The sequence below is a fragment of the Acanthisitta chloris genome, unplaced genomic scaffold (assembly GCF_000695815.1).
Source record: "Acanthisitta chloris isolate BGI_N310 unplaced genomic scaffold, ASM69581v1 scaffold28711, whole genome shotgun sequence".
Classification (NCBI taxonomy): domain Eukaryota; kingdom Metazoa; phylum Chordata; class Aves; order Passeriformes; family Acanthisittidae; genus Acanthisitta; species Acanthisitta chloris.
In genome coordinates, this window is record NW_008654778.1 from 17,281 (window position 1) to 32,188 (window position 14,908).

Below are 14,908 nucleotides of genomic sequence, written 5' to 3' on the forward strand. Positions count from 1 at the left end.
GATGAAGTAAACCCCCTTCCCTCTGCCTGCTTCTTCTTACAGCTAAGAAGACCAGAGATTGAAGAAAAATCTCTCTGATTGTTAACTGCTGGCTAATAATTATTGTACATGTCAATTAATATTGTAATATGACTGGAACTGTTTACAGTTTTTGTTAAATATTGAAGCTGTTGAATGAAGTATGGCAAATCCATGATTCTTATGAAAAAATGATCTTTGTTTTCCTTTTGTACAGCTTTATGTTTTTAAATAAACAATGTCTAACCACTGGGCATTTTTTTATCTAGTATTTTTAATTGCAGCAATCTATTGTAACAGATATGTAACTTGGGGATATTGTACCGTGAATTTTCTTCTGTTACAGCAATGCAACTTCCCCAGTTAAACTGGCCATTGCTAAAGACCCCAGCATTTATCAGAACTAAAGCTGAATAAATACATATTTTGAAGCTCTATGACTTGTCTAACACTTGTACTGAGACCACAAAACATTCCATCAGTGTTCCAAAGTCCTGCAGACTTAAGCTATCGAAACTCACGTAGTCATTACGCAGTTGTTCAAAAATGTAGCACCCATGTGTATCTTCATCCACTTAGTGGTTCCCTTAAAGCCATAGAAGCTATTAAGAAATCATCTTGGCAAAACTGGATTCAAAACATTGATCTTTTCAGGAACACTGTTAATTACCTTCTTGAAAAAAAGTGCTTTTTAAGTACTATTTAAAATTATTTGCCTGTTAAAATGCCTCTGAGTGTGGGTCTTTTATTTCCTGTCCCCATTACTCTGTTTCACTGTGACATCTCACTGAACTCAACTTGGTCATGTGTGAGGAGCTGAAATGCTTGTAGAAATTACCTGACGTGTATGAGGCAGAATGCAAAGAGATTGATGCTCAGAGGGCTGGAGCACTTCTGCTATGGAGACAGGCCAAGAGAGTTGGGACTGTTCAGCCTGAAGAAAGCTCCAGCAAGACCTCAGAGCCCCCTCCAGTACCCAAAGAGGCTACAAGAGAACTGGAGAGGGACTTCTCATAAGGGCATATAGTGATAGGACAAGGGGGAACGGCTTCAAACTGCCAGAGGGAAGGTTAGATTGGGTATTAGGAAGAAATTCTTTACTGTGAGGGTGGTGAGGCACTGGCACAGGTTGCCCAGAGAAGTGGCTACCCACCCCTCAAAGTGTTGAAGGCCAGGCTGGATGAGGCCTTGACCATGGCAGGGGGTTGGAACTGGATGAGCTTTAAGGTTCCTTCCAGCCCAAAGCCCTCAGTGATACTGTGTCTCTACAGATCTGTAGCTGTCAGCTCTGCCTGCAGAAAGGAGTCACATCCACCAAGTTGAAAGCAATTTGGCTCTACCCTGCAATGCATAGTAATCAGTAAGGCAAGGAGAGAGTGAAGCTGGGAGAATGTGTGAAACTTCTGGACAAACCAAAACTGGTTTCACATACCTGAAGAAGTACAATGGACAGGTGTTGTCATATCACCAAGTGATGCTGCAGAAATCATTGCATAATTTATTAATGTCACTGGGACCAGAGAGTCCTAATTATGTCATGTCCTCTACTCTTCTCCATTACCTGTCAGTAGGCTGTGGTTTGTGCCAGTTTAAACAAACTATGACTTTATATTTAAAAAAAAAATACAACGTGCTTCCCAGCCCTCTGTACTTCCCTCTCCTCCACACTTTTCACATGGGGGTGGAGGCACCATCCATTTTTCCCTCACCAGAGGACTTAGTACCTCTTACTTGCTTGACACAGGCCTCATGCTGTGAGAACCACCTGTAACAGACAGTCCAAGTCCAAACACTGGCAGTATTTCAAGCTTGCCTGATGGTGCAGTGGGAGAGCTGAATGCTCATGTTAGTGCCAGCACCTCTTCCATAGACAGCTGCTTTCCAAGCTCAGCCTCCACTTAGGCTCTGCAGCCCGGATCCTGACCATGCCTGCACTCGAGTTCCTCATCTGACAATCCTACAAATTGCTCACTGGGAAGCACAGCCCCGTGCTTGCCACTGTCAGAGCAGAGCTTGTCACAGGATTGTTGCATGGAAGCCCTGCAGTTGCCACTTCCCTACGTGACCTGAACACAGGAATCCACAGATACGGGAAATCTGAACGTAGTCCTCATAAGCAGAGTGTGGCTCAGTTCACTGCTGAACAAGCACATCCACTTCCAGCCCAAGCTGTCTGCAGTGGGATTTCAGAGAAACTACCAAATATTTCCATTTTCTTTCCTGCCCCTCCTTCAATCTTACTCCATGTGTCACTGCCTTTGGAACACAGACTTCCCTGCTACTCTGCAAGGAGGAGCTCTGCCAGCTCATCCAGGCTGGCTGTAAGCCCTACCCTTAGTCCTTTTTGCTTTAAAGGAATGATCCCCTGCTGCTTTCCTCTCTCCAAGTTTCTTTAGGTCATCAGCTATCTGTTCTTGCTCCACTCACCTTGCAAGGCTTTTCTATGATAGGTAAGGAACACTTAAGAAAGGAATCAGGTTTTACGCAGCTGCTTTCAAAGCTGCATGTGACAGTAGCCTCACTTCCTACAAGGAGACCTTGGAGAGACTGGAAGAGGAAGGCATGACCCAGGGCACTCCTGCACCTCCATCATTCCAGGCTGGATATGGTTGGCAGCACCTGAGAGGAAGCCTGCACCAGCCACAGCATCAGTCATCTTTCATCCCAGCCAGGCTCCAGACATTCCCCTTAATGCACACGGGGTACCACACCCTTGCCTATCGCTGCAATAACCTGCTTAGACCTGGCTCTGGCATGTTTGTCCCACCTGACTTACACAGAGGGTTAAAACACAGGCTCAGTGGTCTCTAGCACCACATTATTAATTGCATGGTGCCAGATGTGGGAGAGGTTTCACAGTGAGTGAAAGCAGGACAAGGGCGTCTGCCCTGCAATTTTGCAATACAGAGATGAAATCCTGGACCGGAATATGGTACAGATGAAAACAAAAACCTTTAGGAAACTTACACCTCAGCTCAGCTGCAACCCTGTTCTGTACATCGAGCTTAATTAAACCACAGTCAGCTCAGGGTGAAACACTGCCCGTGTCAGGTGGCTCTTACATCAAGTTCCATAGGGGATTTCACCGCTGTGCGCATTACTGCAGCGGACAGGACACACACCCCATAGTTTTCTGAAACCTTAGGCTAAGTAATCCTCTTCTTGCATTCTCTCCCTGTTCTCTGTCTTGCTTGTGCTTGCTCTGTGGACAGACCTGCAAAATATTTCTTCTGTTGGCATTAAAAGCCATTCTCCACATTTTTTCAGGATATTTTCATTTTTAACCATCACTTGGATCACGGCCAACGAGAAACATTCACCTCTTAAACTTTACAGCCTGGTACCATCCTGCCTTCTCCTGCTCTCCCTGAGCTCTGCTTATCTTGGTGTCACTAAGGAATGCAGGGCTCAGCCTTAGCATTCCTCTGGGCAGAGGGGCTTTTGTGCAGCCCTGAATCACCCCCGGGGAGGGGGGTCTGGCTCAGCTCTTTTTGCATTACCAGTGTGAAAAGGCTGACAAAACCCCTGCTTTTATTAAACGTTCCCTCAGGTTGCCACTGAAACTCTTAGAAAAGCAGAAAAAGAGAAGAATAAAAGGTGACCAGGGAACACGCCAAAGTGACTCATGAAGGGGAAATCTCTGCCTGCTGCTACGAGATATTCCAAGGCAACTGACGAGAAAGCTGCTGCGTGCCCCGGGAAACCTTCACCAGTACCGGGCCAGCTGTTTAAGATGTAGCACCATAGCAGGAATATTCCAGACGATTTGGAGTTTGTAGCTGGGCAAAGAGCTGGGAAGACAAAGTACCTGCAACAAAAACCGGGCATGTAAAAATCAGAAACAAAGCTGGAAAATAAACATAACAAAAGCTCATTTTCCAAGGGTGCTCTGCCTTTTGCGAAAGGTTCTCTGTATCACTCGGCAATCAAGTGCCTCTGGGCAAACAAAACCTCCACCTCTCCTCCACCTTCACCAAAATGAGCAGTTGCTTTCCCACTCTGACAGTCTGCTTGCCTCAACCTCCAAAATGCAGTCAGTGAGGTTGAACACAATAAAATTAAGGCAGCTTTTGGCTCACTAGGTTCCACGAAGTAGTTTTTTAATATATATTCGAAACAAAATAACCAATAACCTTAAAATCGCCAATGAAAATTCACTGTCTACAAATACTGAGCTGAGGGCAGCAAACCTAACACAGGTACTCCATAGCCTAGGGCAAAGCCAGGCTACTTCCCTGCTCCCCAGCTTCCCAAAGAGGAGCTCTACAGCCAGCAGAAGCCAGAGGGAAGACAAGTTTCCACCAGCCTGGCTGGTGCTGGTCTTTCCTCCTCTTACACCAAATTCTTCAGATTTTTTTTAACCTGCTCCACTTTGGCCTTTCAGCCTTAAGGAGTGCAGGTCTCTGGAGGTACCTGCCAGAGTGCACGTGCCTGCTGCTCCACCAGCCTTCTAATGTGGGATTAGCCCCTCATTTAGGAACTGTTTGTCTTGCCTTAGAGCCATTCCACAGGGGAACAATGTGCACATCTCGCCCGGCCTCCTAGGGAACCGCAATGGCTCCGGAGAGTCCTTCTGAACGCCTCTATCTTGTTCTGTGGATGTTCTGGTGTTTTTCAAGGCTATCTCCCCACGCAGATAATGAAGACACGGGTCAGTAGATAAGGCCTGAGTACATGTGCACATGCAGGCTCAAGGTTTTGGGGAAAGCAAGACCTTTATCTGCACTTTAGCACCAAACCATAAAGATCTGTGCTGCCTTCATGTCAGGGATCTGTTTTGTTGTCCTGATAAATGAAAAGCACTGACTCCTGTTCTCTTCGAAATTTTAATCGTTAATTGTCTTACAGTAGCAATGGAACAACAACCCTTTTGCTTTGACTTTGGAACAATCTATCAATTCAGCCCATTCTGGGATCCCTTTCCTGACTTAGGCTCTCAACCAGCCTGATTATTATTTGAATTGTGGGAATGCTGAAAAACCCAGCTCAGGGCAGGTCCCTTGGCTGGAGATAGTTTACAATGGCAGCCTTACTTATCCAGCAAAGGATGAGAGAAGTAGCAGGAAGGGAATCCTCCCAAGCCATGTGGTACACAGAGGCAGAGCAGAGAACACAACCCATGCACAGTGGGACCAGGACAGGCCTCCCAAGGCTTCTCCATCAGCAGAGAGAATTCCTCTCTGTGGGAGCAGCAGGTGAGGGTTTCACTTTTGACATTTTCCAAGGGCCTCCTTAGGAAAGGCATTTGTCCTGAGTGAACATTTTCAGGACTTACTCCCAAGAACAAGAGTCTTAGACAGAAATTTAAACACTTGAAGCCCTTTATTGGCGCCTAGAGAGAGTCCAAAGCCCATGCCATCAGAGAGAGCCTCAGCAGCAAAGAAACACAATTCCTCCCCCTTCCCCCCCGTCAGTGAAACAGTTGGGACTACTGACACTGATCTTTTCCCTTTACCCCCCTCTGCTTAGACAAAGACAGACAGGAGCAGCCCTGCCTGAGTGTTGGGAAATAAGAGCCCTCCCACCCACCTCCTGCTAGGGCCAAGGGAGCAGGGAAAGCTGCCTGGAGCCGCCCCCTCTCTAGGCGAGGGGAAAGCTGGATGCGGGGGAGCGAGCCTGGAACAAACGTTGCCTGCGCTTGTGGGCAGAGCCGCGAGCAGGGAAGGCTGGGAACAGAAAAGAGGCATTTCACGCTCTCGGCTGAGTCACCGAAGTGTATAAAATCAAGGCCAGGCAATCGGAGCTGCTCAGAGCGGAGGCACGAGGCACCAGGACTTTGGGACAGGTACGTGCAAGCGGATGCGGTTTAGAGGCAGGGATTAAGATTAACTCTAAAATTGGAATCCAGCAGCCCAATTCCTCCTATCCTCTCCCAGCCATGTGCTGCGGAGCAGAGGATCCAGCAGCTCCAGTGACCGGGAAGCCCTGAAGCTGCTGGCCCTTGCACGGTTCCGTCTGGCAGAAAGAAGAGAGACAACCAAATATATAGTATTTTGGTGTCCAATGTACGCTATTTTGCTGGTCCCTACTTCAAAGCTGTGACGGCAGCAACAGTTGATGGTGTGGGCAAGACCTGGCACCATTCAGGGAACAGCAAGTAGCTATTAAAGTTTGGAATAAATCTGAGATATTTCATACTATGTGGGGCTTCGGTCACACCCCTATACTGTAATATATTTTTGGATGAGCAATGACAGCTCAGTGAGAAAAGCACTAGTTTGGGGCTGGGATTAATTCCCTCCTCTGTCACAGATTACCTACAAGGCCTTGCACAAGTTACTTAGGACGTTTTTTTCCTTTTTAAAATGACAAAGACGGGGATGGGAAGAGGAGGAGGGAGCACAGATGGAACTGTAAGACTAAATAAATAACATGTTTCTTGGCGCCCAGGCCTTCGGGGCCCTGATCCAGGAGAGTACTCAGTTTCTGACTACTTCCACTTCCCACAGGTTCAGGAGCTGCATTTCAGTGCATCCTTCCCCCAGCAGCTGGGCTGTGCAGCATGTCCGCGGTGCTCACCTGCGGCAGGGCCCAGCCGTAACGCAGACAGGCTGTGGGCACTGCCAGCTGCCCGGGAGCCTCAGAGTGCCTGTGCGGCCACCACCGTGGCTGTCACTCAGAATGGGGCAGAACGGCCCGGGCAGAGCCCACAAAAGCCCCAGGGCTTTGCTGTCTCCATTTCTGCTAAGGGAAGGAAAGTCCTTCCTAGCACAGCAAAGGCACTTTTACCTGCAGACTGCATTACGACTCAGCCCAGTTTGGGCCCCTACATCATTCAAAGTTTGATAACCCTCCTCTGCCTTTGGATCCATACATTTGCTTTGCACAGACAATCTCAGAGAAAATAATCCCTTGCCACAGGCATACCTGACCCTAGCCAAGCTGCTTGGCCATCACTCCATTAGAAAACTCTTCCCACTGGGCTGGCCAAACTGGACACTGCAGCAGGACAACCCTGTAAAGAGCCATACACAGCCAGGTATAAAAGTCACACCCCACAGCACACTGGCATCCCAGTCTGTCTGGTGTAGTACCAACTGGTATTTTGATAGTGGAGTGGTATGGGTGAGTCCCTCGTGCCCCTGTGCTGCTGGGGAGCTCACCTCCTGCACTGCTGCTGCCAGGCTGGCACTGTGGGTACTGGTGTGGGATACAGCTTGGTTCATGCTTCCTGCATGAAAAACTGTAGGTATGCTTAGACTAAGACTGCATGACATTTCTATCCCCAAGGGTTTGTGTTTACTTAGGTTTAATTAGGTTTAATTACAGAAGAACTATTCATTGCCACTTATCACTGTCTGGATGTAATGGGAAAGGACTTATAAATGTTTCACCTTTGAGTAGCCTTTAGTTAGCTGAGGGGAGGCTAATTTAGTTCTTAATGTTGATGATTTGTTCTCCCCTCCATGAAATGAAAACCAAACAGATCTTGCAAGTTAAGTGAAAACGCTTCGGAGAAGGATGTTTTCCCGCTTGCTCATCCTCTCCCTGCTGGAGGGGATCACTCTGTCTGGCCCGGTGAGCAGACCAGAGCCTGCAGCATCGAGGGATGTCACCACCTTTTTCCAGCTGGCTCAGGAAGACCCTTGGGAAAATATTAACCTCACCAGCATGTCCTGCGAGGACCGGAAAAACAGGACTTGGATCACTCTGCAGCTGACCAACAGCAGCCTGACAGCTTTCCCTGTCTGCCTGCCAGAGACCCTGGAGACCTTGGATCTCAGCAGCAACCTCTTAGAAGAGGTGAACGGCACAGAGATAGCAAATCTCCCACGGCTGCGTGTCCTCTCACTGAGGCAGAACCATCTCTGGTCGGTGAGATGGGGATCTGAGCCCCTCAGCAGCCTCCACTCCCTGGACTTGAGCTTTAATAAGCTGTCATCTGTGCCATCCTGCCACAGCTCTGCCCTGCCAAACCTGAGGTGGTTGTCCCTGGCAGGAAACCCACTGATTGAAATCCAGCCGCTGGCTTTTTCCTGCTACCCTCAGCTGCAGGTCCTGAACCTCTCCGCAACACTGCTCGGGCAGGATGACAGCAGAGGAATTAGGGAGTCTGCTTTTGCCATCAGCACAGCTCCCAGTGAGGCTATGAACAGGCCTGGGAACTCCATCAATGTGCTGGATCTGAGCGGGACCTTTCTTGAGAAAAGTAAGTTTCTGGATTTCCCACTATAAACACGGGGCTTGGTCAGGCCTAGTGAGCAGAAGCCTTGCAGGGCTGATGGCCCATCCTGGCCAAGCTGAAAGGTGCAAACAGCTGGGCCAAATGTGCGAGGCACTGTCCCACAGAGCAGCCTCCCAGCGGAAGGGCAGAGACCAGACACCATGAAACAGGACTGTTTGTCCCAGTGTAGTCATCCACCTCCATCCTAATTCCACTGTCTGCCACTGACAGTCATCCTGCTGTCAGCCCCGGGATTAACTTTGGGGGATACAGGAGGAAATTAATTTCTCTTTCCAGACAGGCTGCTGAAATCTTTCATTGTCCCCACAGCTCCACTCTGCTTTGTACCACTGCACTGAAGTAGCACAGAGAGAGGCTCTTTGTGCTGCCGCAGCTGGCCAAATGTTTCCCATCAGGGAGAAAATCCCAGCCCTAAGCAATTTTCAGGATGTTGTCTTCCTTTTGCAGCTTCCCCTGCCAGCCTCAGTTTATAACTGAGGTGCTGAGGCAGACAGATGTTACATGCCTTGCCCAGGTGCTCCCAGCCTGGGGCAGAGCCAGGGCCGTAGGGGGTTCTCAAGCCAGAGGTTTCCCTTCAACCCACATTTAACACATGCACCACCTCCATGAATTTGCCTAATCCCTCTTATGGTAGCGAGATGCACAATTCAGTCATGGTATGGAAAGGCCCCTTTGTACAAGTCCTATTCTTTCTGTTTCAAGTCTCTTGGGGTTTTTTTCCTGTGATAGGAGAAATAAGAAGTTATTTGCCCTTATTGCACCAGACAGTACTTTCTAGATGTCTCTGATTTCTTCCCACCCACCACTTCTATGAGCAGAGAAATTTTTCTTCATTTAATCTCACCTAACAAGAAAGCTACTCTGTATCTCTATCAGTTTTATTGCCCTTCTATCTTCCCTTCTTCTGCCCTGCAACAGCACGACCTGCAGGGTCATGTTGTTACAGAAGCACAACTGCTTGGATGTTTACACACCGGGGTATTGATTTTTGTTCTTTCCCAAAGAGAACCGTTGCACAATATGACAGAGATATTTTATATCTATGAATTCAAACCCTTTTTCTAGGCAGAAATCCACAGGAATGCTTTATTTGGCTAACAAGTATAAGTATTTTTCTGCTTTAGTTCAACCAGAGTGGACCAGAGACTTGGCCAACCTCAGATCACTTCACCTGACAAAGATGCCACTGCTAAGAAGCCTCGACACTGACTTCCTCAAGCCCATGCCTGGTCTCTGGGAGCTGAACTGCCAGGACTCCCATTCCCTGGGTTTCGTGAGGACGGAGATGTTTGACAGTGCTCCTCATCTGAGTCACCTCTCCTTTGAGAAGTGAGTTGTTTTCTTTTCAGTTCTCCCTTGCATAACATTGCCTTTGCCTCACAGCACCATGGTGCCCAGGAGCTGACTTTGAGAGAGTTTACTTGTGATTTAAGGAGGAGGAATGGGCTTGCTGTCTTACACATTTGGATATGCCATGTAAAACCTGTGATACAGACCCGACAGAGTTGATACAGCCCAAAGAGGCAGCATGAGACACATAGCACAATTACAAAGGATGAATGCTGACAGTTTCCTAAAATCTGCATCTTGGAAGCAGACAAAATTCCTGTTTCTCCCATTTTTGGGGTGTGAGATTAATATAGTTCCTTGTCCAACATTAGTAAAAGCAATAGTTCAGTCCTTATTCTAGCAGTAACACTTCTTGATATGTCACACACCTGAAACACTAAAGAGAAACAAAAGTCTGAAAGTGATTTATCAAAACAATAGTAGGTGAACTGCACCACAGAACAGTCAGCATAAAGGAAACAATCTGCAGAGTACCTAAAAAGATTTTTATAATATAGGCCCAGGTTATAAGCATATCAGAAAACAAACACTAGGGAATGTCTGTGCTCTAGGAACCAGTTTCAGGAAAATAAATCTATTTAAAAGCAAAATTTCCCAATGGATTTCATCCTTCACTAGATTGCCGCACTGAATTTACACACCACTTTACAATATCTGCAAGAATACTAGTTCAGAGTGCTAAAAATCATGACCCAGACTCAAAGGAGTGGCAGTTAAAAGTCCTAGACAAAAGAGCATCTTCTGAGTGCACAACACAGTCTGCAGGGAGGTGACACTACCACACTTTTTGCAACTAGGACAGTTTAACAGTAAAGGCAAGCAAGGTCTTCCTGTGTTAGTCATTTGGTTTTAGTAGGTGTGTATGCAAGAGGCAATTAACATGCAGAGGATGACTGGCATAGAGAAAAGTCAAGCCCTTACAAGCAGATTGAGAAAGAAGATAACAAAATGGTGTAGTAAAAAGTGAAGCTGAATATGTGATGGCAGAGAGGAGATCACCTTTCACAGAAGACTCTTCTGAAATGCCAGGCCCTTTCCCTGCCACTCGCCCCTCTAAAGGTGTTAACCCTTTATGGTTATGCTTTACCACACAGCAGCTACACTGTGCCAAATAGAGATGGGCAGGCATTAGCCTGGACTTTAAAGTGCCAAGTGATTTTAATAACTGACCACTGCCAGGGTAACTGGGAATGTTGCTTTGAGCCCTACCCACACTAGGATACTAAGCACACTCCAGTCCTTGGAAGGTAGCTGAGCGTTTGCTAATTATTGCATTTGTCATCTTGCAGCTGTAACCTGAGTTCCTTTAATCCTTGGGACACCAACTCATCGGATGGCATCACCATCAACTTGTATGGAAATCCTCTGTTATGCAACTGCCAGCTTTCCTGGCTGCTCTCCAAGCCCAAGAAAGTTGTGCTGCAAAAGTAAGTGAGTTCAAGGAGATAAAGTAATGCTCTTCAGACACAACTTCAATGTGTAAGTTGTTTGGGCATCTGACATTCACCATCATCTAAGTTATTCAAATTCCTTGCATGCTCTTTCCTTCCACAAGAGGTACAAAAGTAAAATAAAGTCCCCCTCAGGGAAAAAGCATAAAGTGCTATTAGCTGTAGATTCTACTTTAAGGTGAGAATAATATTTTCCTTCTATTTCGGATCATACTTCTCTATTGGCTGGAGATAAAAACTGAGCTGGCTTGGTGGGCCATCACTGAGAGCTGAGAGCAGGAACTGGAAGACTCGATCTTTAGCAAATTATCTCCTCCTTATCCTGCCATTCCCAAAGCTTACACTGGCACTGGCCGTCAACAAAACCCCTCGAAAATAGCACCATTTCTCACCTATTGTTTTCACAATCTCCTACAGTTTTACATATGAACTACAGTAAGTCATAGTTAAAAGAAGTACTCTGCATATAAATGAAGCCTCTTCCTTTTGAAAGGCCACCAAGAAGATTTGTCATCAAACCTCTGAGAGAGCAGGGAAGTAGACTGTTAAGATTAGATTGTTTGTCATCAGGATGGGCTTTACCAAAACTTGAATGTCTGAGTAAAGAAAGAACTCGAGCTTAGTCACTTAAAAGCACATCCCAGGTCAGCCCAGCTCCAGCTGCCTAAACCAGCTGGTTTAAGGATTTTAGGGATCCTGTTATGTCTCTCTGCATGTGTTCCCCTCTTAGCGTGGCATTAAAATCTGACCCTTTTACGACAAATTGCCTTGAACCCTAACACCCTTGCTAAGGTTCACAGTCCTTGTACCAAAGGATGTTTCCCCTTGGGCAAAAGATACTATTCCACCTTACAACCCCAAAAGTCAGTCAGCTAAATTCCTCGTGCTGTGGGAGGCCATCTGCCAAACACAGGACTGTTGTTGAGACAACCTAGCTTTGGTCTAGGTTTCATGTCCTCTTTAATATAAAGACTGTTTTTTGGCAGCAAGTTGCCAATTCCAATCCCAGCAGCCTACAGGAGCTTGTCATGTTCTTACGGATCTTGACTATTCTATCTTGTCCCCTCTGCAGGGCTCAGGAGACTTTTTGCACATCCCAGGAAGACTGGGGCAGACCTTCAACATCTTTTTCACTGCTAGAACTCTATGATAAATGCCAGTCTGAGAGCAACATTACTCTGCCTGGTTCAAACACAACCTCTCCTGATCATGATGCTTTCAACTTCACCCATTACGATGCCACTACTGTAGTAACAACAGACTCAGCTCTGCTAACCAAAGACACTTACACCAGCTCCCTAATCCAAAGGAATGGAATGAGCACAATAACAGCCAACCCAACGGAGCCGATGCTCACAAAGGCCAACAGTTCCTTCCCCGAGGAGGAGGCAGTTTCCCAATCCACAAGCAATCCCCCTTCCTTTGCATCCACAACCTCCTTCCCAGTTTTTCTCAATGCTTTCTACGCTCAGTCCCCAGACTACAGCTCCACAAGTCAAACTGGAGCAGACCAGTTAAAGAGAGTGCTCAGGCCAACCGATGTGACGGTTCCTCAGGACGGCCCATCCAACCAGACCACCAGTGGTTATTCTACTGGAGCACCAGGAAAGCCCAATGCCACTGCCCATCATACCCACTCCTTTGCCACTCACTCTGGGAAAGGTTCCCCACAGATGAGCCGACCACAGCCAAACTCCACATGGAGCAGTCCTCGGCTGGAACAAGCACCCACCAGACCACCATTAGACTCTACAGATGACTACGATTATGATGAACAGCCAAAGGAAACCACAGTGCAACTGGCACACATCTCCTGTGACTATGATCCTTGCAGGCACCTTCAGAAGCCATGCAGTGAGCTTCAGAATGCATCCCAGTGTTTATGTCCTGGCATGTCAACGGAAGATGAGGTTCCTGACCCACCGAGCCTCAGAGAGGTGACTGAAGTTACAGACAGTTCTGCACAGATTCGCTGGTGTGCCCCATATTCAGTTGTTCACACCTATGAGCTGATGCTTCATGCCCAAGGCAATGAGGACAGGCAGTTTGTCATGGACAATATTTATTCTACAGCCAGGCAGTACACTCTGTATGATCTGTTACCATACACCACTTACCACATTTGTGTGACTGCTTCGAACAAAGCAGGGTCAAGCCAGGCAACAGGTCATGAAATTCCAGGTAATTCATGCACCAGATTTAAAACAAAACCCAGCTACAAGTCTGTCCTTGCTGCTCTCTCTGCAGCAAGTGGACTCTTTCTCATTACCACAATTATTTTGTCTGTATGTCTGTGTAAGGCATGTAGAAAGCCTCAGAGTGAGCAATATGGTACACACTTAGTCTCCTACAAGAACCCAGCGTTTGATTATCCGTTAAAACTACAAACTGCTAACTAGCTCTGGGAGATTGTTTTACACATTCAAAGCTCACTGTCTCCATCACTTTGGTATGTTTTTGTGAGACTCTCATGTCCTTCAGCAAAACTATGAACCATCAGCTGTCATAACCCTTATGTTTCTAACGGAGAGAAAACCACCAAAAAAGAAAAGCTAGTAATGAAGGTAGGTAGTCAGAAAAAAGTCTTTGGGCTCTTGTTCATGCGCTAAGCAGCAGCCACTAACCTGGACCCTAGCAGACACTAACCTTGAAAAGTTGTTTTTATGATCACCTACAAACAGCACAGTGTACATTTCACAGTGAGAGGCTGCCTGGCCAGCTGTCTGCCCCCAAGGTCTCTCACAGACACAGCTGAGAGCCATGATCCAGGATGCATCTAGCTAAGCAAGGCACGCTCTGCTTTTATTCACAGAGTGAAGTTGGGTTTTCAATTTTTTAAAGGTATTCTCCAAAAAAAGTATTAGCGAAGAAGGGAGAGGAAGGTCTCCTCAGGCTCAGTGGTAAGGTGCTGTGCAGACCTAACTCCATTAAGCAATGCCAGTGACTGCAGCTCAGCCAAACTTCAGCTTGGGAAAAACATGAAGATGGACTGTGCAGGATCCTTAGGGCAGGGATAATTGTTTTATTCTGAGTTTTTATGATGTTGTCCACAACGCAGTCTCCCAAGTGCTTCCATGATGCCAATTCACAGGCAGTGGGGAGTCTGCAGTACAGCAGTGACCCACAGAAGCAGATTGCTCAGAATGCATCAGAGATGATTGCTCTGTCCCAAACATCTGTCCCATCCACACATTTAGCAGTTGACGGTTTACCTCACACAGAGGCAAAGAGCCAAGTAATGAAACAATTTAATGTGTGTTGCTGAGACTTGAAAAACTGAAATCCCATCCGCCAGCAGCAGACAGTTCTGCAGACACCTTTCAAATGAACTTTTGGGTGCTAATTTCTGCTACAGTAATAGTGAGAGATGCAGAGAATCCCAGTTTTGAGCTTGCCATTAAAATTCAGAGATGTTTGTGCTAATCAAATACTTCCCCATAGGTTTACGATTCTGTTGCTGTACTGCTGATAGACGCTGTGTAAAATCCCCCCAGGATCCCCGAGGGAAAGGTGCTGTACAGTGTAAAAGAGTATCTGTTCTGTCCATTTTTTAATGCTTCCAGTATTAACAGAAATAAAAGCTACAGAGCTAAGTTCTGATTCTTTGTTAAAGACTTAGATCTTGGTGTTGTCTGTTCCATCTACAATGTTTAGCCTGGGAAATTAACCCATTTTGTTGTTTTGGAACAAACTTTCACCATGTAGTAAGGAAATGTTTTTATTATGTTTATTACAAATTTGAGTTCTCTGATGTACTATGAGCTTTCATTTTGTGTGGGCTGTCCTCACACTATGGGCTTGCAGTCCTTTCAGGGAGTTTGTCCTTTCCCCAGCTCTGCACTGGGAATGACACAGTCCCTGGACAGGTGCTCATTGCAGATTCCTGCCCTGTGCTGAGCTCCAC

The 14,908-nt window shown here is 46.7% G+C and overlaps 1 protein-coding gene across 1 annotated transcript; it reads left to right on the plus strand.

Annotated features, from left to right (window-relative positions):
- The first annotated feature begins 7,479 nt into the window (after nucleotides 1-7,479).
- On the plus strand, nucleotides 7,480-13,403 carry LOC103810762 (leucine-rich repeat neuronal protein 4-like). Its single transcript, XM_009083680.1, has 4 exons — nucleotides 7,480-8,167; nucleotides 9,328-9,532; nucleotides 10,843-10,980; nucleotides 12,077-13,403. Exons 1-4 carry the CDS (start codon nucleotides 7,480-7,482, stop codon nucleotides 13,401-13,403), a joined length of 2,358 nt encoding a protein of 785 aa, XP_009081928.1.
- Nucleotides 13,404-14,908: the final 1,505 nt, after the last annotated feature.

Coding starts and splice junctions, on each gene's coding strand:
- LOC103810762 (XM_009083680.1), top strand. CDS start 7,480: ATGTTTTCCCGCTTGCTCATCCTCTCCCTGCTGGAGGGGATCACTCTG. Junction 9,533..10,842: donor AGTCACCTCTCCTTTGAGAA/GTGAGTTGTTTT, acceptor GTCATCTTGCAG/CTGTAACCTGAGTTCCTTTA. Junction 10,981..12,076: donor AAGAAAGTTGTGCTGCAAAA/GTAAGTGAGTTC, acceptor TCCCCTCTGCAG/GGCTCAGGAGACTTTTTGCA.